This window comes from Tachysurus vachellii, chromosome 26 (genome assembly GCF_030014155.1).
Source record: "Tachysurus vachellii isolate PV-2020 chromosome 26, HZAU_Pvac_v1, whole genome shotgun sequence".
In the NCBI taxonomy this organism is placed as follows: Eukaryota; Metazoa; Chordata; class Actinopteri; order Siluriformes; family Bagridae; genus Tachysurus; species Tachysurus vachellii.
In genome coordinates this window covers 4,014,510-4,038,363 of record NC_083485.1, presented here as the reverse complement: position 1 = coordinate 4,038,363, position 23,854 = coordinate 4,014,510, and the positions used below count along the sequence as shown (strand labels likewise).

Here is a 23,854-nt window from a genome sequence, read left to right as displayed (position 1 = left end):
TCCCCCGGTCCAAAGACATGCGTGGTAGGTTGATTGGCATCTCTGGAAAATTGTCCGTAGTGTGTGATTGTGTGAGTGAATGAGAGTGTGTGTGTGTGTGTGTGCCCTGTGATGGATTGGCACACCGTCCAGGGTGTATCCTGCCTTGATGCCCGATGACGCCTGAGATAGGCACAGGCTCCCCGTGACCCGAGGTAGTTCGGATAAGCGGTAGAAGATGAATGAATGAATGAAAGGAAAATTATCACAAAAAAGACTTTTTACTTACGGTTAAATAGCACCCCTTGGTGAAACCCCTTGGGAAACCATATGCTAATGAAATAACACTAGCTAACTGACCAATATTTTGAAATTTTTCTATTTTAATAATTAATAATATCAACTCTAAAGACACAAACAAGCTCAAGGCTAACATCTAGCAAATACTGAGAAGGTGAAACTGAATAAAACAGTTGCTTGTATTAGCAGGTTGTCTTCTGATTTGCTAGTAACAGCTAGTCATTTGCATCAACAGCTTTATTTCTGCTAATGTTGATGCATGTTAATAGCTAGCGGTAACAATACAAACTGCTGGTAGCATTATACTTAAAAAAACATAACACTAACGCCTAAGATCAAAGAGACCTGTCCTGATTTAAAATATAGTGAGTAAATGTGCAAAGTAGGCTATTAAGTTAATTTTGTGCAACATGCAACTGTGAAGAGATCACTGTTTCTATCAATCAATTTAATATAAACTGCAGACACTGTGTAGGTTTTTTCCAAAAAATGTTAAGTAAACCAAATAACTAAAAACAAATCTTTCTTAAGTAACTTTTAAAATCGATTCGGATTAGAAACTGCATTCGTCTTGCCCAGCACCATTTAAAATCAGTTAAAATATTATGATAAGCACATTATTAAGTGAAAAAGCAACAACATAGCGATATGCTAATATGTTAATATATTCCTGCGATTTACCTCACAGTCAAGAGTCTAAATGACCGTGTACCCGAGTCATGCTTTAAATAACAAAAACAATAAACACACACATCAACATACTGAAATATAAAGTTTATCTTTATCTTTAATTACACTTGCATCTGTAATTTAGTTAAACATGCTGTTTAAATCGTCCTCACAGTTGTACACAAAAAGCCAAACTGTAAGATGCTTTAAAAATCATTTCCACAACACTGTAAGACTGTGTCATTATAAGTCATTAAATCCAGCATGGAAGGAATAACCTGAGCATATTCATTTACAGATAACAAGCCACCAATGTACACGTATTCATTTTGTGCATTAAAATATGTAAACACATCATTCCATATATGAAAACGTTGAACACGAGCAACATTAAAATCCTGGAACTGTGCCATATCATGGTGCAAGCTATTCGGTAAAACTTCCCAAACATAACACTATTGCATTGTGTAAAAGGTTCATCTGCCCACCATAGTGTACACACTTGTAGTAATGAGGTTATTGAAATGGAGATGAGATCATTAGTCAGGGTTATGGTGAGTAGTGAGCAGCACATTTGGCATCACTTGAATATATTAGCAATAAATAGACAACACAAAAACGTGCCTTAGCTGCCAGCGTAGCTTGTTTTGTTCATAAGACGAAACATATTTCACGGCTAAACCTCGAGAAGTACCATTGGAACCGGGCCACGAGTTTCTAACAGTCACAATTTAGTGTAGGTGTAAAATATTGCAAGAAGTTGTCAAAATGACAGTATGAGAACTCTCTAAAACATACCTTTAACAATAAAAATACTTCTGGTCTACATGTAGATAAAGCAAAATTATATCAGGAGATATTCTTACAGTTGAATATTAAAGCAAATTCCAGATACTGAAGTCATATGTATATAATATACTCACACACTGACCACTTTAATAGGAACATCTGTACTACTGATCATTCATGCAATTATTTAAATGCAGGTACAGCTTCAAGAACATCAGTTAATGGTCTAAATTGGGTGAATCTGTGTCTGCTACAGGGTTTGACATGGTGCGTTCAGATATGCTTTTCAGCTCAACACAGTTGTAACATCAGCAGTTTATTAAAATAACCAAACCAGCAGTCTGGTACCAGCAACCATCCCATGGTCAATGCCACTTAGATCTCATTTCCACCCACTCTCATGATTGACATGAAAAGTAACTGAAGCTTTCGACCTGTACATGTATCATGCTGCTGATTAGACAGTTACGTGTATTTGCAGGTTTCCATGTACCTACCGTGCTCCTATTACAGTGGCCAATGAGTGTTTAACACTAAAAAAAAAAATATATAAAAAATATACTCAAAATAAAAAAAATAACTACTGTGGGCCAATATACAGTATACTATACATGTTCTTCCTGTTACAGCCCTTGAAGGTTTCTAATATACGTTAACACAATATATACGATGTTTACTTTTTCAACATGAAGAATCCAAGTAAACATTTTTTTTCCCCCGAGGAAAAATGAACCTAGGAGCCTATAAACCTATCAGTCATGCAAATTTTCCCTTCAGGCTATACGGCATTGACAGCGGAAACGATGGCCTGGCTTGATGGATTAAGTTAAAAGATCTGTCCTTTAAAGCCAAAGATAAGAGAAAAAAAATGCTAGTGTCTAAAAATCTACTACGGTAATACAAATAAAGGAACATAATTCAGATCTAGCTTACTATTAAGACCTATGTGAAGGCACATCAGTGCTACCCAGGGTCACTTTTAGCATAAGTACTGGTTAGAATATTAGTGAACTGTGTAGAGTGGCACTGTTAGCTCTCTTCATCCCACATGCACAGTTGCTTGCGTGACGTGTAGAAGTCGAAGCGGTAAGCCTTGCTGCAGCTCTTGATCCCACACTTGTATGGGCTCGGGCCGTGGCCACGGCAGTATTTCAGCATACACGGGTACCACTCCAGCCTCACGGTGTAGCTACATGAACACGGCTGCCACGGGTCCGTAGTAGTGCTGCAACTTTGCAGGACCGCGTTCTCGATATTCTGGGGAAACACTTTGAATACGGAGCTTTCCACACCTGCACAGAGATTTAATAGCATTCTGAAAAATGACAGAGATTGAACGACAAGACGTATTTTTTGGAAGGAGTCTCTAGTGTCTTTTTTTTTCAACACAGGAAGTCCTTCATAATAAAAGGTTTTGCAGAGAAGCAGCTTTTTTTGTTTTAGTAACTTCAAGAGTCAATCATAAAAAGGAAGTAATGACCATTTATAGCTGTTATAATCATAACATACGTGATAAAAAAGACGATCCACGGTATTAAATATAACTATCAATAATCTAAGTACTTTGGATTTCACGCTGTCGTAGACTGTTTTCTTCGAACGGCATGCCCAGAATCATCCGAATATTCCAATATTAACATTTGTGTTAGCTACATTTTAAAATTAAGTTACCCGTTCAAGCATAAATCATAATGGGGAAAATGCAAAGGGAAGTAAAATGTTCAGCAGTTCCGCTTCAACGAAAGTCTAGGATTCTGTAATCTCTCTCAAAGCCAAAATGGCGAGAAAAAAAACAACAAAACATCTTTAACAAACTTTGCGATTGTTTAAACTGACAACATGTTTGCTTTCACACTTCATGCCTTGTTGTTTCCTTTCCACTCTGTTTGACACACACCTAGAAAGTTTATATAAGATTCTCAAGAATGCCACCTGTCAACTTATACAGGGTATAACATAATGACATTATAGTGCACTGTGGTACACTATCTGACCAAATGGAACATCACTTGAGATCCAACCACAATCAAAAATCATATAGAAGCAACTGGATTTGAAATCCAATCAGATCATTAAGTTCTAAGAAATCCCTAGAAGTTAAAGTATTTTGACATTCAGAGACAATAGTGCATAATAGAGCTTTATTCATGTCTATGGAACCTCAACACAATACACTTCTTAAACACCTGTACTAACAAGCGAGTGTTTCCATACATAGCAACACTAACCCTTTTGTAGCCAGTATTTGACGTCCTGCTCTTGCGTGTAGATGAAGTCTTGGGCGTCACGGCATATGCTTCGGATGTGGGAGCTGAGGTGCCAGGATAGAGTGAGATTTACAGCCATGTTCATGCTCATCCGCTCCAGACCACGCTTCTCTTCAGCATTCCGTATGATGTGTGGGTTTTTCTGGAAGGTTCATTCAGTAACATTAAATTTAATGGATGGTGTTTTGTGGCTGTTTTTGTTTGGTCCTACCAAAGTCTGGTCTGCTTAGACCGACCGAAATAATTGAAATTCCAATTATTAATCTTGATGAATGGGATTGACTCTTTTAGTGTGTGAGTTTGATCCATGTCTAACCTGTCTCAGTCTGACCATGGCTTCACTTGGGATGATCTCTCCATGTTCTAGCCTGCTTATGAAACACAGGCCCTGGTACTGTGTCTGGCCCCGCTCCGGTTCCCCCAGCACCAGTGCCCGCAGGATCTTCACATGCTGAGAAAAACACAATCATGGAAACATCACGAGCCATCAAAACACCACAGACCGATCAAGTTCAAATGTCCTCTCACCGGTCCAGAAAAAGGTCAATCAAGTCATAGTAATCTATAGCTGTAGATCACCCTGTTAGATTACATGGTGTAGAGAGACTGCAAGCTTTGTTTGTAGACATTTGTAAACATTCCCAGCAATAATTCCGACTGACGTACGTCACCTAACACCTCGTTCATGGAGGAATCATTAGCATGCCAAGATTCTATTACAGAACTGTCATGTCAGCCTGATATTAATTTAGGGAATGCAAATACAGTGGTTAAACTTGTTGAACTAATAAATGTTAAAACTGGCATACGGACAATTCAAATAATGAACAAAGACGACAATCTGAAATCTTGAGCAGAATATAAAGCAGAAACAAATAGTGAAAATGTGAACCATATCAGTTACGTAAATAGGTTTCCTTTATGGTAAATATGCTGTGAAATTAACCAGAAGGCTTTTAGACCTGAAGTCAAACATGGACATAGTCTCTAAAGCTGAAGTTCTAGTTTTCTCTAAAGCCAACACCACGGTTTTCCGACTGTTCGTGGGCAACTATGTTATTAACTCTTGTTTACTTGCTACTGGCTGTTTCAAATGAATCAGTTAAATAGATTTAATGACAACGTAAATGTTATTCAGCCCAATCGTCTCAGTGCCAGTTAGAGCAACATCAGTTCTGTTTCCCACGTCTAATTCAGAAGAAATGGATACTTATAGTCAAACCAGTAGTGTTCACAGACCGGTTATTTTGGTCGATTGCTATGCTTCCACATGTGCAAATGACCTGCACGGAGAAGGCAACTGCACAAGGGTTTAATTCAAACAGACTAAACTCTGCATGTGTGAAAGTTTTCCTGTCAGAAACTAGTGCAGAGAAATGTAAAAGCATGTCAGTGCAATCGGATTACAACCCCCAAGATCCTAAAGCTTGTGGCCAGCTAAGTGTACAGAAAGTATCAGATTTTCCTTTGGATGTCTGTGGAGCTTTTGCCATTAAAAACGAACATGGACGTAGAGTTGCAGATAATCAAAGGCTCGACGATGAACAGCTGACTAGGAAACGTGAAACTCAAACCCAAACTCCTTCTCTGACCCCAGGGCTTCAGCTGCCCTATAGTCCCCACACTTTATCTGGGGTGCAGAGCAGTTAGTGCATTTATAAAGAACACAGAGTTGCGCTTCAAAATTATATTAGTCTGCACTAGTTGTTTTTTTTTTTGTTAGTACTCAATCTGCTCTAGCATGTTCCTGCTAAGTCCAGCAACCAGCTGGCTTTCAAGGCAGGAGCCAAGCGTAATTACAGAACGTGACGTACTTAAGAGCCGTAAGAGCTAATATTGGACCTTTTAGCTTTTAAGGAAGGGGGTTGAGGTACTAAAAGGGGTGATGGTCAAGCACAACCTATTCTGGAGGAATTTGGTAGGAAGTCTTAGCGTTGAAGCTCTACACTATGGAAACTGTCATGGCGAAGAATTTGACCCCTTGAAGAAGGTTGGACTGTTTCCACTTGTAGTGCTGAGAGGAGCAGAAGCATTTACAAGAAAGAACAAGATGTAGTAAAACATAATTTGGTATCTTACGATAGGATAAAGTCATCGAGAATAAAATCAAATCACTTGTTTGAAAGCAAAGGAAATTTGATTAGCCGATCAGGTCTTCAACAAAATACGAGACGACAGCTTGCGTAAAGATTTTACCCACCAGCTTTAATTTGAAAATGACACCAAATGCTTTTACTTGGTATCGCTTAGCATTTCGTGTGGGGTTTTATAGTGACCAGGTTCCTTTTGTCAGATTTGGAAACCCTGCTCCTGATGAATTGTGATTTACATTTATATTTACATTTAAAGGTCTTCGCCCGACAACCTTATTTACCCTTATCCAGAGCGTCTTAGAGAAGGGATCGAGATGGTCAGTGGGGACACATTCAAAACAAATGAAAATACCAGGTGTAAAGAGAAATTCATCTCAGATTGCCAGATATGGAAATGAACCCCAAGTCTTAACAAGACCTGTGCTGTTTACGTCATACATTGACAAGTCAAGGACATTTATGGCAGCCAGTGAACTCTGCATATAGTAAAAATCGTTCGAGAATTTCCATAAATGGCTTGGAGTATGGTTGACTAATTATAATTTCATTGAAAACTTAATGATGAGGTTCATCTCTGTATCTTATTGCAAATGGATTGCATGACCTTTTATCTCAATGCAACCTCAATGGGTAGAAAATGCCACAACTAAATCAGCCATCTGCCCTTACATGCGACACACCAGTCCGAGTCAAGGGGTCAGGTTGACACCTGAGCTATGAAAAAAAAAAGTCAAATTTGAATTGGTGTGGGCAAAAACCCTAATGTAACATAAAGACGAGTAATGCATGCGGTAGACGAGGGTTTTTACTAATTGACCCAACTTATTTGACTAAGCTTGACTGACACTTCAGTAAATAAATGCAGTTTAGCTGGAACCTTGTGAACGTTTTGTGTTCTCTTAAGACTACAGGTATAACACCATTTCTTGTTCTGAAATGACTTGGCTATGTTTTTCAGCCGTACTATAGCTAGTTCTTGAAACGCAGTTTATCAGAATTTTACTGCAGTTGAATGGAGGTATGGAAGTACCAGTCACATGGGTCAGAAGAAAATAAAAGACACTCTGTTTCAGGACTGCTTGGGGACACATGATATGAGCTCCAGCTGACGTGTTAAAAAAAAAAAAAAAAAAAAAAAAAAAAAAAATGTACCGAAATGCATTAACAGCATCAAAGACCCTCTATAAGGTGGATCGTTGAGGTCAGGACGAGTCAACGAATGGTCCGGATCAGGATGCGTCATTCAGGAGAGAATCGACAGTGCACTCTGAGATTGTTACTTAAATGGAGCACGGATGCACATGAAAAAAAAAAAAGACTTAATGATTTGTTAAACATAACATATCTAGAGAAACAGGATTTTCATAGTAAGTGTGAATGTGCATGATCATGCGTCCTGAGGTCCTGAATTTTACTGGCAAAAATACACTACTAACATCCTATGGTTTTGAGAGTCATGAATTTCATCTATCTATGTATCAATCAATCTATCTATCTATCTAGAGAGAGAAAGCACAGGAACATTACTGAGATGCATAACTAGATTGATAAAGCTCTATATCCACATTCACGTTATTTGCACCTTTGTGGAACAAAACTATGCAGACCTTTTAGGACAGTGTAGAGGTTGTGAATGAATTAAGATGACAAACTTCCAAGATTTATTTTTTCCTCAGATCCACAGTTAGGGCTTCTCTGCTGTACCCAATATACAGTATTAGTATTATTTCATTATATACTTTTATGGTTACTTTATTGTTATTTTCAGTATTTCTACACTATTGTTATTCTCAGATGTAGTTTAATGGAGTTTTTTTAATGAAAAGTTTTATATAATACATAACAGTGTTTTATTATTATTATTACTGTTATTATTATTATTATTGTTATTATTATTATTGTTATTATTAGTAGTAGAAATAATAGTAGTAGTATAAAAAATTATAATCTATAATCACAAATGTTTTAGCGATAAAAATAAAAAGCTAAATAATCTAAATTTGTGTTTTCTTGATTTTTTTTAATCTCTCCATGTGTGTTTGCTCTGACGGACTGTCTAATCTCTCCATGTGTGTTTGCACTGATTGGACTGTCTAATCTCATCCATGTGCATTTGCTCTGACAGACTGTCTAATCTCTCCATGTGCGTTTGCTCTGACGGACTGTCTAATCTCTCCATGTGCATTTGCTCTGACGGACTGTCTAATCTCTCCATGTGCGTTTGCTCTGACGGACTGTCTAATCTCTCCATGTGTGTTTGCTCTGACGGACTGTCTAATCTCTCCATGTGTGTTTGCCCTGATTGGACTGTCTAATCTCATTCATGTGCGTTTGCTCTGATTGGACTGTAATCTCATCCATGTGTGTTTGCCCTGATTGGACTGTCTAATCTCATCCATGTGCATTTGCTCTGACAGACTGTCTAATATCATCCATGTGTGTTTGCTCTGATGGACTGTCTAATCTCTCCATGTGTGTTTGCTCTGACGGACTGTCTAATCTCTCCATGTGTGTTTGCCCTGATTGGACTGTCTAATCTCATCCATGTGTGTTTGCCCTGATTGGACTGTCTAATCTCATCCATGTGTGTTTGCACTGATTGGACTGTCTAATCTCATCCATGTGTGTTTGCTCTGATTGGACTGTCTAATCTCATCCATGTGTGTTTGCACTGATTAACTGTCTAATCTCATCCATGTGTGTTTGCCCTGATTGGACTGTTTAATCTCATCCATGTGTGTTTGCCCTGATTGGACTGTCTAATCTCATCCATGTGTGTTTGCCCTGATTGGACTGTCTAATCTCATTCATGTGTGTTTGCCCTGATTGGACTGTCTAATCTCATTCATGTGCGTTTGCTCTGATTGGACTGTAATCTCATCCATGTGTGTTTGCCCTGATTGGACTGTTTAATCTCATCCATGTGTGTTTGCCCTGATTGGACTGTCTAATCTCATTCATGTGCGTTTGCTCTGATTGGACTGTAATCTCATCCATGTGTGTTTGCTCTGATTGGACTGTCTAATCTCATCCATGTGTGTTTGCTCTGATTGGACTGTCTAATATCATCCATGTGTGTTTGCTCTGATTGGACTGTCTAATCTCATCCATGTGTGTTTGCTCTGATTGGACTGTCTAATCTCATCCATGTGTGTTTGCTCTGATTGGACTGTCTAATCTCATCCATGTGTGTTTGCTCTGATTGGACTGTAATCTCATCCATGTGTGTTTGCTCTGATTGGACTGTCTAATCTCATCCATGTGTGTTTGCCCTGATTGGACTGTCTAATCTCATTCATGTGTGTTTGCCCTGATTGGACTGTCTAATCTCATTCATGTGCGTTTGCTCTGATTGGACTGTCTAATCTCATCCATGTGTTTGTCCTGATTGGACTGTCTAATCTCATCCATGTGTGTTTGCTCTGATTGGACTGTCTAATCTCATCCATGTGTGTTTGCTCTGATTGGACTGTCTAATCTCATCCATGTGTGTTTGCCCTGATTGGACTGTTTAATCTCATCCATGTGTGTTTGCCCTGATTGGACTGTCTAATCTCATCCATGTGTGTTTGCACTGATTAACTGTCTAATCTCATCCATGTGTGTTTGCTCTGATTGGACTGTCTAATCTCATCCATGTGTGTTTGCCCTGATTGGACTGTCTAATCTCATCCATGTGTGTTTGCACTGATTAACTGTCTAATCTCATCCATGTGTGTTTGCTCTGATTGGACTGTCTAATCTCATCCATGTGTGTTTGCTCTGATTAATAGTGCTATTGATTGTTTTTCACAGTGTTTCCACTCACCCTCTTGAAATCTGCCAGGAAGGTGATGAGAGTGCCGTCTGTGTGCCTGAACTCTACACTGATGATGTCCCGCTCGCTGTCCGACTCTAAAGTCTCTGCGGTGATCTGACCATCGTTTAACCGCACCAGCACTTTCAGCTCTGAACACACGCTCACCGACAACAAGAGAAGGAGAAGAAGCAAACTGATCCTGAGTGAAGCTGCTGAAACACTCCTCGGGTACATTAGTACAAATAGAAACACAGAGGAAAGTCGGGTCGTTGAACACAACAATGGTTCATGATGTCGCCTGAATAACTGAAGCCCAGTTTCTCAGTCAGACGTAAACACTGATTTACACGCACGTGCCGTCGCGCAAACTCTCTCATCCTATAAAACCTCCCAAATCCCAAGAAAAGTTTCTTCTTTCGCACACTTTTGTTTAGTGTTTTAATGATCGATCCACTAGATTGTAGGGTAGTTTTTCCTCTCCCCCCACGTAGAGTTGTAACTTACCCCCAAAAAAACTACCCCCCCGTTCAGTTCTCACACTTTTCTCCGTCGTCACTTCCTCTGAACTTCAACAACCGCGCGCACGCGGGAGCGCGCCGCCCTTAAAGACACACACAAAGACACACACACACACAGACAACGACACACAGACACACACAGGACACCCCCCCCCATCCACCCCCACACATTTAATCTAAAAAAGTCTGTTCTTGGAGACATCCCCAGAAATCCATCACCTCAATTATTTATGTAATGTTTTAATTTTGTTTATTTATTTATTACAAAAGTGATGTATACAGATCAATAAGTTAATAAGGTTAACAAACAAATTAATTCAAGTTACATAAATAACTCATCTTACAGTGCACGTCTTTGTAGGGGAGGAAACCAGAGAACCCAGAGGAAAACCTGAAGCACGTAGAGAGGACAAGGACAGAGACAGGAATGAAACCCCCAGCCCTGGAGCCGTGAGGCAAATGTGGCAACCGCTAAGTAGGAGTATATCTTTATTATTCCATATACAATATATACTACATATTTAGTGCCTATATATTTATTTAAATCAGAAAGTAAGAAAATCTTCAAGTGACGTATAACATACGTTAGATTAATTACTGTTAGAAGTGTTAAATAATTACTTAATTGTTAAATTATTTCAATTTATTATTTTTAACTATTTTTTTTTAGTTAAAGGTGCATTACTCATAGCTTTGACTGTGAGAGACTCCAGGCCTCTCTGCAGGTCTTTGTGCAAATAATTTACAGTGTTTAGGGTCAACAGGGGAACAAACTGTTGTGCGGTGAATGAAGTGTTGAGTCTGCAGTCTGGACCGGTTTAAAGTTCTCCTGCTGAATTACAAAAAAAAATAAAAAATCAGTACAAAAACAATAAAATTTCAAAATTGAGTGACCAAATTAGGATAAAAATAATAATAATAAAAAAAGACAAATGTTTAGTGTTGAATCCTTTACAGTAAAGCGCTCACCATTACAGCCAAGCTTTACCATAAGCACCGTCTTTGTTGTCCGTGTCACACATGATACGATCCTTTCAGAGACATGGTGATGACTCGAGCACATACATTTCGGCAGCCTGTGAAGTTCTTCGGGATCCTTTTTCCTCTGCAATGCCCTCGTGTAGTGTTTCAGACCATCCAAAGGTGCTTGAAGGGGTCTTGAGCTGCTTTTTATGGTAGACGATAATCATTTAAAAAAGGTACTGTGTTTGGGAGGAGGCAAGAAGATCAGCAAAAGAAATACGTTAGCAAATATATTCGTATATAAATATGTAGATCTAATTTATTAACAGCGGTTAAATACAGTTGCGATGCCTTTCTCGATATGTTCTTTAAAGATATCTGAAAAAAGTTGTAATAAAATAATGTAATAAAGTGACGATTATTACCTACTTGGGGTATTTTAAGAACCTGCTTGTGTGTGCTGTCTGTTTTTTGTGTCATACTTGCAGTTGCTCATGGAAACTAAATGAAGTGCCTCAAATTAAATGAAGGGTTTTATTTATTTTTTTGTAATTTACTTTAAACCTTGCTTTGTTCACACAGGGGACTTTCAGAAAGTTTGTCACTTTCGATATCATAACTCGACGTCTTATTGCTATAAATTAAACGTCTTCGTCTGCTTTGTTGTGTCATGAGGATTTGCAAAGTTTTGCACACAGAGGATTTGTATACAAAAGGATTAAGAAGGTTGTACTTTACATAACAACAGGATCAAGGAGTAATGCAGCTCTGGTTCATACTGTGCAAATGCTTTGGTGGTTATCATTCATTTTAGAAAAATTATGTGGATGCAAATGGTAGATTTGTGTTATTTTGCAAATCGAGAGGAAAAGAATTTGGCTGAGATGCATTTGCTTACATCAGCAGCTCCTGTAACAGGAGTGTGATGGAGTGACAGATTCAGTTCTCTGTCACTTTTATTAAATTTGTACCAGTAAGATATGTGTGTAATACATTTATATAATACAATTTTAACACAAAACAAGTCTCAGCGAGCTCAGAGATCTACAGCATTTTATACCCTGCATGTTGATGAGTGCTCACGATCGGGAAGTTGGTTCAGTTCATTTCACACTAGAAGAACTTCCTGCCTGGAAACAACAGGCTTTTGGTTTAACATAAATGACACTGGACACAGTGTTAAAAACTAGTGGGAAAAGTAAATCCTAAAAAAAAAAAGTAAAGTTTAAAAACAAGCCAACAGAAGTGACAGAATGGATCATTTTCTCACAAACAGATAACAGAAGAGAGAAGAGACGATGATGAGGGTCGTGTTTAAACACCATGGCTGACTATTAACTCAGGTGAATAATGTGGATTATTGAGATGAAAACTCATATTTGATAATCCTGTTAAAAATCCTTTACAACTGACCAGTAATGTTGTTTTTCCATCAATAGATTAGGTTATAAAGGCAATAATGACTTTCAGTCTTCCTAACCAGAATTTAAAGTGTAAAAAATAACATATATATAATATTTTCAATAAATCTAAAAAAGTATTAATTTGAGCTTGAGAGACATATATTTTTAATCCAGTAAAAAAAACATCCAAAACATGTTTTTAGAGATGCTCAGTGGAAAATGTCTCTCTCTACTGGGCATGAATCGAAACACACACACACACACACACACACACACACACACACACACACACACACAGAGGGGCAAAGAGACACATGGAGATACATAATGACACACACACAGACAGACAGAGGAGGCAAAGAGACACTGGGAGAGACATGGAGATACACAATGATGGGGAGAGAGAGAGAGAGAGAGAGAGAGAGAGAGAGAGAGAGAGAGAGAGAGAGAGAGAGAGCGGGGCAAAGAGACACATGGAGACACACAATGACACACACACAGATATGGGGGGCAAAGAGACACATGGAGACATGGAGATACACAGTGACACACACACAGAAAGAGCGAGAGAGAGAGCGAGAGAGAGAGGCAAAGAGACACATGGAGACATGGAGATACACAATGACACACATACAGAGAAATAGAGAGAGAGAGAGAGAGAGAGAGAGAGAGAGAGAGAGAGCGCATTCAAAAACAGGCCTTATCTTCAGTCTTTGTTTAAACCATTGTTTTTTTGAATGACTTCCTGGCTTCCTTTTATAGCTCTCTAGACAATAGTGAAGGTGTCAAACCCATCTGGGAGATAAGAGCCCACATAAAAACAGGTTTAAAGTTTAAACATACGTTCCTGACACACTGCTGTCTCTTTGTTTTGGACACAGACCCTGGCACTCCTCTCTGGCACACAGTTTTTGCCGTTTATATATGTTACGGTGAATACAGTCATTATAGCAGCAAATGCAATAATCACATTATACAGTTATGGAACCTAAAAGCTAAAGTGAAGGAAAACAAGAAAAACACTTTTTACACCAATGTTAGAATGTTGTTTTTTGTTTTTTTTAAATCAACATTCAAGTCTAATCTAAATCCACTCTACTTTCATCAAATACTTCATTTTATGTCTTTGAAGGATTTATGGTCTAATCATAGTTCTTTTAAAAAGCACATGGGATTACTGACCTGATTTTGAGTCTTTAGTTAACATTACAATTTTACTTAAGACCGTATCTTTGAAAAGAAGTTAATCACAGTCTGGTCTGGGATTCACATCGTCACCTGGTATTCACATCTGCCTCAGTGGATGGATCTGATCAAACGTACAAGCATTAAATGTTCTGAATGTGTCTTGGACGCATTGTGATTTGTTCAGAACGCTTTTGGTGGTCATCAGGGAACAAACACAGCTAACTGGAAAAAAAATTAAACACATTATTATTATTAATAATATTAATTGTTCCAGCTATTTTTAGGGTTTATTCATTTCTAAACCTTCCTAAGTATAAACAACAAAAGAGTAATTAGAAAATTTATATAGTTATAGTTTATATAAAATGTATATGTGTAACGGTTGGGATGTGATTCACTACTAGATACTCGAGATGAAAACAAAAGATGGACTTTGTAGGGTTTTTATTGCTTAATTTGGCCAACATTTCAACAGCTCACAGCTATCTTCCAACACGTTTAATCAACACACGTTTACAGTAATAGCACGTGCTACGGTAAAATAATTAAATTCAATTCAAAATGCTGCTGATTTAAACATAAAATATCAGGTAAATTTTAAGTGTGTTGCCACATAATGCCTCGTACCTGAGAACCGATTCAGACGACGAGCTTTCAGCTCCAAAATTTGTGTAAAATAGAAAAAATAGGAAAAATAATTTAAAAAAAACCAATTATACAAGAGCTTTTACAATCCACTGGGAAAATATATAAATAAGATACATCTTGCAATGCATTCACTGCATAAATAAATTGAAATGAATTGTATGCTGTGAGCTTTGACACGGTTTACTATATAATTAATTAGTGTATTGGTTAATTGCAGCCAGAACATTAAATTTAAAAACATATTCCAAGATTAAAATGGAAAAATACTCAAAACAACAATGTAATTGCAATAAAAAAAAGCAAAGTAATAAAGTAATACAATACCTTAAGGATTCAACATTCTCTACAGGTAAACATTACAATTAAAAAAAAAAAATAGGATGAGGGACATTCGTAGAATTTCTCAAAGAAAAGTTGCTTTGAACTAAAAGTCTAATTTTTTTGTGGCTGTTTCAGGATTTCCGGTAAAATGCCTAAAAAAGTCTATCAAATAACCAACTTCTGGCAAATCAGTGTAATCAACCCTGTGCTTTGTTGTTAAGAAAGTAAACCTGGGTGTGACATTTCAGCCCCTACAAATATATGATATATATATATATATAAATAAATGACTGTTCAGCACAAATCTTTGGTGTTTGTAGATATCTAACTGCATCGTGGCTACGCAAATCACATGCTCTTGTTTTTCTCTTTATTCCACATTTATACTGTAAACCGTTTGATTGTTTCCTTTTAATACCTTTTAAACGTATATATCAAATACTTCAAAAAAAATGGTGAACAATTTCCCTTTATAGATATCAGACAAATAAATAAATAAAAATGCCAATTGGTTAATACTTAACATTAAAACATTACTTTATTTTTTCAGTTTTATTTCTTTTTTCAAACAAATATCCTTTTCAGGTGTTAATGCTGGTGATTGAGTTTTCACTCCTGCTACATTCTCTCAGCCTTACCGTCCGTATCAAATGTGCTGCAGAATCTTCAAACACTATGAATTCACTGCCCTCTTAAGGCTTCTCTCACATCTGGTGTCTTACTATATCTATGTGGTGTGGAGAAATCTGTCCTCTCTTAACGGGTGAGACTTGCAGGAGAAGCTCATGCCATCACAGGAAAAGGGCACATAGGACACCAGAACAAAGACAGCCTAGATCATCTGGCCATGAGTCTTCTGTTTATGATGATCTTTCTGGAAAACAGTATAAGGGATATTGTTATACCAGGACAGAGCTGAAAGTCATTTCTGTTAGTTTGGAAAACTGGGTATGCTTGGAAAATTCGTTCTTCATAATATTCTTCTTCAAATAATGACTAGCCAATTGTGGCCACCTGTAAGCTCGTGTATGAGGAACAGGGCAGATAGCACTTTCGTTTAAAGGGTTTTATTGCCCTGTGAGACAGGCGGTTTGAAAAGACTTGATGGCATGAATCACAGACAATTTCTTTTACGTGTACACTCTCTCTCTCTCATTCACTCATTTTCTACCGCTTATCTGAACTACCTCGGGTCACGGGGAGCCTGTGCCTATCTCAGGCGTCATCGGGCATCAAGGCAGGATACACCCTGGACGGAGTGCCAACCCATCGCAGGGCACACACACACTCTCATTCACTCACACACTACGGACAATTTTCCAGAGATGCCAATCAACCTACCATGCATGTCTTTGGACCGGGGGAGGAAACGTTGAAAACCACACACGACATGACTTTTAATTTAAACTGTAACACTGACAGGAATTATTTGAAGCACATCCCTTACTTCATGTAGACTTTAGAAAGACCTTATCGATAAAAACGACTGAACAGAGATGAAGCCTGAACGCACATAACGGTCTTCCTTTCCACTGCATGTAAATGAACAGGGCCTGCAACTTTCCAGCAGAATTTATTTTCAACAAAACTCTTTCCCAGCAAACATCACAGCAACATTAACCATCTTGTTCGTTAGTTTTCTCTAGTGGTCATTCTCAGGTCATGCCCACATTTCATACAGTATATGTCTTCACTGAACACTCAGACATACTCTTTTAGTGACGAGGAATTAGAAGTTCGGGTCTATTTCTTCTTTCCTCCTAATGACATGCTCTCAGTTTTCTTCTTCTGGGCCTGGAGACAAAACACATCATTTAGTTTAATTAACCCTAACTTCAGTCTCAGTACGTATTGTGATGTTATGCAAGTGTTCAGATGTGTGGGATGTTTGTGATGTACTTGAGACATGGCATCGTCGATCTGTTTCAGTTCTTCGTAGTGGTCACGAGAGTCTCGCAATGGCTGCACCATGATCTCCTCGATTTGAGGGAATAGCTACAAACACGATATTAGGAAATCGTTTTAATATAATTTTTGACATTAGTTACCTACATTTGTACCACTCTGAAATTGATTATTGTCTAAGAACAGTTTTCAGCGCTGTCTATAATTTCTACTACACCAGAGCATTCTATCAAATATGACTCATTTTTATTTATTAAAGAATGATGTAATACGTTTTTTTGTATCTGTGTATACTTATGTAGTTAAACAGCAGCTAAACAAGATTTTTTTCCTTTCTTTTGAATTACTATTAAAACAATATATAACTGCAAAGAAGCGCTATCACTGGAGGCTCCTTACACACGTTTGTAATCATTTGTTTATTTATCTGCTTTACAAGACCATGTGTATGTTGTTACTGGAGACATTAATATAAGCCTGTGCCTTTTTATGACTTGCTGCTGGACCTACTGTCAGAACTGCAGAACAACTTTAACCAATCAGATTCAAGAATTTGACAGCATTGTGGTATAAGCTATAATGATAATGTCCCCCTTGGATTATGTTCATGTAGTATTCTAGCCAAACTTGGATACCTTCATGACTGTCTCAAACATTGGGATGAGAACAAACTTGATGAAGCCGATTTGCGCCGTCGGCTTCGTTACTTTGTCCCGGTCCATAAAAGGGGCAACAGGAAGACCTTCTGACTTTTCTCTGTCACTCTGAATCAATACAAAATAGCAACAGAAATTGAAATAACACTCATTTTGTAGGGAAAAAAAAAACTTTGTCAAAAAAGCCCATATTGCTAATAAATCATGCAAACTGCAAACTTCCACATGCTTTTATATCTAGTTACACGCCCAGTACAATAATTGGAGACTTTCTCTTCTTTTTTTGACTGGCAAACTGGATCAGCAACAGCACAACCCAACCTAAGGTTAAATTCAAATTTTAGAGATTCAATGCAAGTCACAGAGAATTCAACAAAATACCTGCATGAAATACTCCTCAAGCAGGCAGTCCACCCATGGCTCGGCCACCTCGGTCGGTCTAACCTCGTTGGAGATATCGCAACATTTGATCAAGACCATCTTCAGCTGTGCCGCCATTAAGGAAGATGTGTCAAGCACAGACACGATAAAGAGACGGTTTCACCACAGCTGTTAACGACTTTAATAGCGGCATGCTAAGAGCACTATGCAAATTTTATAAACAGGAGGCTTTGGATGCTGTCATGGTCTTTAAGAGCAAAGATTAAAATGATACTTAAGGAGAATACGCACACATTTGACATGCTCCTCGTTGGTGAAGTCAAAGTTGTCCACTTTCTGCCGGAAGGAATCTAGTATCTCGCCATGTCTGGCCATGTCAGTGGCTAGAATAAGAGTAATGATGGCCTGAAACAGATACAAGCAGGATACATTATACAAATGCCATACAGCCATTATAGTTATTTTAAAATTTCGGAATCAATCCAATGCTGTGAAAGGCAGGTGTAGTATAATTCAGCACCTGTCTTATTTGTTTGAATGACTCAAGTTCGATGTTGGCGAAAATGTTGCACTCCGGCATGGCGAGAATCTGGAAGGCCACCGCACAGTGGTGGTTCTCCAAGGGGGAGATATCGTTATAGCGTACAGCCAGCTCGGTCCGAGCGTTAATCTGATACCTGATCACAGAGGGGAAATAAAACAAAGATGAACAATAAAAAACACTAAGTGAGGATTATAACCGCTGTGGCACTGAATAAGGAGTTTGTGTTAATCCATCTTGACATGATAAAAAATGTAAATCGGTCGTTAAGTCGTTACTATAGAAACCATAACATATACGAAGAAGTAATATGAACATGTGATTTGAATTACAGACAGAACTACTGACGGAGCTGCTGAAAGATAAAACGAATTAATACTTCCTGACCGATCAGTGTGGAGAATTCAAAAGTGTTTAAATGTATTGGATTTAAACGATTGCTAAACGATAAAAAGTGACGATTATAGTGCGCTAGTGACAATTGGAGATGTACGTGTTATTGTATCCTGGATGGTCGAGATCGTGGCACACCGCTGCCGTCATCAGAATGCACATGTCGGTCATAGTCAGCTTCTCCTGAGGACAACAAAGCAGCAATCACGGTAGGAGAATTTTATAAAGTTATACAGACAAATCATCAAGGAAAGAATTTGATTGTTACGAGTCACAGAGATGTTCACACCTGGAGGTTGCACAAGTGGATCATTCCGTACATCATTTGACTGACGCAGAAGCAGTGGCGGAAGTTATGGAACGGGTTGTCGCGGTAATTCTCCTGGATCGCCAGCTGTAATCGAGCAGCATTTCTTCACTTTCTATACCTCATAGTTTATTGGTCAGAATGTGCGTGTTAAATGTCACAAAACGGTTTTGAATCTTACCAGCCACCTCTTAAGGGTGATGGGGTTCATGTTAAACTCCTTTACTAGGCCAAGATCGTGATACATGTACTCCAGACAGCTTAGCATCTAAAGTCAAAACAGAAAGTAAGGTTTAAAATAGAAGTGCGTAATATGGGAACATGGAAATCGACGAAAACCGAAAGTAAAGCAAACAAATAGCCAAACAAATTCATCTCTGTATATCTTAATATACATCTGCTCGTATGCTGACAAACCTCATTATGCTCCCAGTGCCATACATCAAATGTGGGCTTCTTGAGAGTCTCTATAGTCTCATGGGAAAGTGTGTACTGTATAAACGAGAGGATGAGATCAAGATCATTACCATCCCATCTCATCCCTTCTGTGTTTCAAAACATCATATACCTTAAAAATGCCAACCGGTTATTATTTTTTACCTTTGGGTAACTTGGAACGTCACGTCTGGGAGAGAGTTTCTTTCCGTCGTCTGTGAAATTGTATTTGCAGTTGCAGTTCACCCTGGTTGGAGGCAATGAAAATTTGTACAAATTTTGAAATGAATAAACACTGATGGATCATCAAAATAAGATTTATACATTAGAAAATAATTTCATTACAACATAATATATATATTATATATATATATACATATATATATATATATATATATATATATATATATATATATATATACACACACACACACACAATAATACATATATATATATGTGTGTATATATATATATACACACACACACACACACATATACAGTACTGTGCAAAAGTTTTAGGCAGGTGTGAAAAAAATGCTGTAAACAAAGAATGCTTTCAAAAATGAAAGTGTTAAACGTTTATTTTAATAAATGAACAAAATGCAGTGAATGAACAAAAGAGAAATCTAAATCTAATCAATATTTGGTGTGACCGCCCTTTGCCTTCAAAACAGCAGCAATTCTTCTAGGTACCCTTGCACACAGTTTTTGAAGGAACTCGTCTGGTAGGTTGTTCCAAACATCTTGGAGAACTAACCACAGATCTTCTGTGGATGTCGGCTTTCTCACATCCTTCTGTCTCTTCATGTAATCCCAGACACACTGGATGATGTTGAGATCAGGGCTCTGTGGGGGTCGTGCCATCACTTCATGCTGGTTTGAAGGCAAAAGGTAGTAACACCAAAATATTGATTTGATTTAGATTTTTCTTTTGTTTGCTCACTTTGCATTTTGTTATTTCTATTTTTATTTATATTTCTGAAAGCATTCTTTGTTTACAGCATTTTTTCACACCTGCCTAAAACTTTTGCACAGTACTGTATATATGTCTGCTGCAAACACTGTTATATTCTTTATATTCCTGAATCTCAACTCTTTTTCCTGATGGTGATGGATGTTCACTGATGGTGTGGAGTTGGTAGAATCATACCTTGCTCCACCTCTAGAGGTCACCTCATCCCTTAGTTTCTTCAGATCATTCTTACACTTCTCAATCTCTACCACTTTGAGGCCCTCTACTGCAAAAGGCATAAATAAATAAATAAATTCACAGAAAGCAAACTAACAATTGCCTTAATAATAATAATTAAAAAAAAAAAATAGATTTTTAGGCTCACGTTCGACCCTCTTCTCCAGCATGGCCAGTCTGTTGGTCATCTCCGTCTTTAGCTCATTTATCCTGAAAGCCCTAATGCAGAGAAATCCTCCATTAACAAATTGTCCCTGAATAAAAACAAAATAAATATAATACAGAAATAATTTTTTTGGTGCTGCTTGTCCATGAATGTGTTACCGACTGAACTGCTCTGCCACCTGAGAGAGAACGTTCTGGAACATGTCTTCTTTTTCTTTAAATGAGAAAATTACATGGTTAACTTAGTACTTACAGAAATCACCGATGTAATGAAAATGGTTTTGATCTAAAAAATGAATATATATTAATATACAATTGTAAAGATATAAAAAACAACAACATTCGACTTAACATTAAATATTGCTGTTGCACTACACAATGCACAGAATACATAATTTCTTATCTATTTCTGTGCATTTTTCCCTAGTTTTTGTCCTTCAATTGATTTATTATTGATATATAACTGTTTATATCATCAACATAGCATATAGTCTATCACATTTAGTAGCATTTAGTAATGTTCACCTCCTCCTTGACTGGAATGGGGCATTACTTTATACAAGTTGCTGTAACAAGAAAAAGAGTTACTTGCATAATTATTTATAAATCATATATATATATAGTCATTAATGTTGTTATCGTTAAGATTAACAAAAGGATTACTTAGGCGTGTTTGTAGGCATGGTGGGGTCAATAGATATCAGCGCTCCCTCTGAATCTACTAAAAGTATTGCGGTGTTTCTGCACAGAAAAAAACGTACGTGACATTGCAGGAGTTTTATGAGAAAGTTATTAGATAGATTGAGTAAACATGAGACAGAGAAAGAGAAAATATTGACCTGGTGATGTTGGACGACGTACAAAGCAACTCTCTGATGTCGCACGGACTACAGTGTCGACTGAAAATGACCTGGAGACAACAGGAAAGCGAATACAGAATCATCACATAAGTCTTTCTGTTGTTATCATGAACACAGATTTTGTATTTGTCATTCTCCCTTCCTTTAATAAGAATTATATATACATATAGGGAATTAAAAAATACAGATTAAATAATAATAATAATAATAATAATAATAATAATAATAATAATAATAATAATAATAATATTATTATATAGTGAAACAGAATGTTGGCTCTTTCAGGCCAACATAATAATAATAATAATAATAATAATAATAATAATAATAATAATAATAATAATAATAATAACAACAACAACAATAATAACAACAACAACAATAATAATAAACTTATATAGCAAAACAAAATGTTGCTCTTTCAAGCCAACATAATAATAATAATAATAATAATAATAATAATAATAATAATAATAACAACAAAAAACAACAACAACAATAATAATAATAACAATAATAATAAGCTTATAAAGCCAATATAAATATTAGTTGTACAGCTGCTAATCTTCGTCAATTTTACATGAACCAAAACTACAGCCGAGAAAATCTTCACTGGAGCTCTACATGATCTTGTGACCAAACACTCATGGAGCTGCTCTCTGCAGATGGTTCAGCTACTCGTGAATGCCACAGACACCTGTGAGTAAGAACCCGTGAGTCTTTTTGTTTACGACAGACCCCATAAGTGCCCTAACCAGGAAAAAAAACGACAGGGATGGAAAAATATGTTGTTTTTAATATCTGTTGTACTGATACTTACAATACCGAGGACCAATAAAAAGTCTTTTTTTTGACCAAATTGAGCTTTGGTCCACATCTGATTTTAACCCTTTGTTTTTTTGTTTGCCTGTTTTCTCAATTAAATTTTAATTGATCGAAAGTTGATTTAAATTCTGATTCGAGGCGACGACTTTCTTTACTCTCTAAATAACAAAAACACCTAAACGAACAAAAATAAGGGTCGAATGAGGGTTTTCGAAACAACCGTTGTAATATATTTCGATATTAAGTACAAATTTTTTTACCCAAGCTGTCATATAAACAGCAATTCATATTTTTTTTGTTGCAGTTACTATACATCATAATATTACTGTTTTTTTTTCCATCACTACGATCCCTGACTACTACAGATGGCTGTAGGATACATACAGGACTTCTTCAGTCAGAGAACAGAACTCTTCAGACGAATACGTGTTTACGGACGGTCGTAATCCAGGAAGGTTTTTCACCGAAACCTCTTACATTTTCTTACCCTCTGAACTTTTCCATCTACATCCAGGTACACGGTTTTAGGAGCATAGGATGAAGAGCTCGAACCCATTGTGAACTTTACTGAGATGTTTTTTTCTCCTGGAAAAAAAAAATAAACATGAATTAGATCAGACATGTTGTATTAAAAATGATTGACTATTAAATGCCTCAAGAGACAAAAGAGCGGGAAAGTGAAGCCATGGAGAAATGGCACGTGCTCTGCTCTACTTACCTCAGAAAACAAGTCGGGAAATAAGTTCACAAATGAAAAGGAAACTTTAAAAGAATGTCGAAAAACAATACTGTTATCGAGTCTGCTAACGTCAGGGAGTGTTAAAATAGAAAGAGAAACGAGTGTGAGGGCCAGGTGACCCACCTGTGTGTGTGTGTGCCATCAACCTGCTCTCAGTGCTTTATCACAGATGATGCTGAGGGGAGCTGTGAGGAAAGCGCGGGATTATTCATCGCGCGCGAGATGTGGGCGGGGTCTTGGAAACGCTCCAGCTGGAGGTTGGCTTTAAGATTCGACTCTACATTTGAGATTCGACTCCTCTATCTAATTCCCATTCGAAGTGCGGTGAATTGTAGGAATCGATTCCGCACATATATATATATATATATATATATATATAGAGCCGAATCCAAATATATTTGGAATCGACTCGTCCTCCTATTCCCATTAGAAGTGCTGTGAATTGTAGGATGTATATATGGAGCCGACTCCAAATATATTCGTAATCGGCTCGTCCTGCTATTCCCATTCGAAGTGCGGTG

The 23,854-nt window shown here is 37.4% G+C and overlaps 2 protein-coding genes across 2 annotated transcripts; both read right to left on the bottom strand.

Moving 5' to 3' along the window:
• Positions 1–1,048: 1,048 nt before the first annotated feature.
• oafb (OAF homolog b (Drosophila)) lies at positions 1,049–10,399 on the bottom strand. The gene is made up of 4 exons (XM_060863222.1): positions 9,906–10,399; positions 4,321–4,455; positions 3,966–4,146; positions 1,049–3,029 (listed from the first exon to the last, which is right to left on the bottom strand). Exons 1-4 carry the CDS (start codon positions 10,128–10,130, stop codon positions 2,767–2,769), a joined length of 804 nt encoding a protein of 267 aa, XP_060719205.1. The 5' UTR covers positions 10,131–10,399; the 3' UTR covers positions 1,049–2,766.
• A 5,131-nt stretch (positions 10,400–15,530) lies between these two features.
• Positions 15,531–23,424, bottom strand: pde9ab (phosphodiesterase 9ab). Its single transcript, XM_060862951.1, has 20 exons — positions 23,313–23,424; positions 23,082–23,179; positions 21,749–21,819; positions 21,573–21,650; positions 21,435–21,475; positions 21,069–21,123; positions 20,893–20,963; positions 20,706–20,793; positions 19,721–19,802; positions 19,538–19,612; positions 19,302–19,388; positions 19,103–19,207; positions 18,914–18,996; positions 18,400–18,556; positions 18,171–18,284; positions 17,880–17,984; positions 17,478–17,606; positions 16,837–16,932; positions 16,649–16,731; positions 15,531–15,811 (listed from the first exon to the last, which is right to left on the bottom strand). Exons 2-19 carry the CDS (start codon positions 23,148–23,150, stop codon positions 16,681–16,683), a joined length of 1,557 nt encoding a protein of 518 aa, XP_060718934.1. The 5' UTR covers positions 23,151–23,179; positions 23,313–23,424; the 3' UTR covers positions 15,531–15,811; positions 16,649–16,680.
• Between the last annotated feature and the right edge of the window lie 430 nt (positions 23,425–23,854).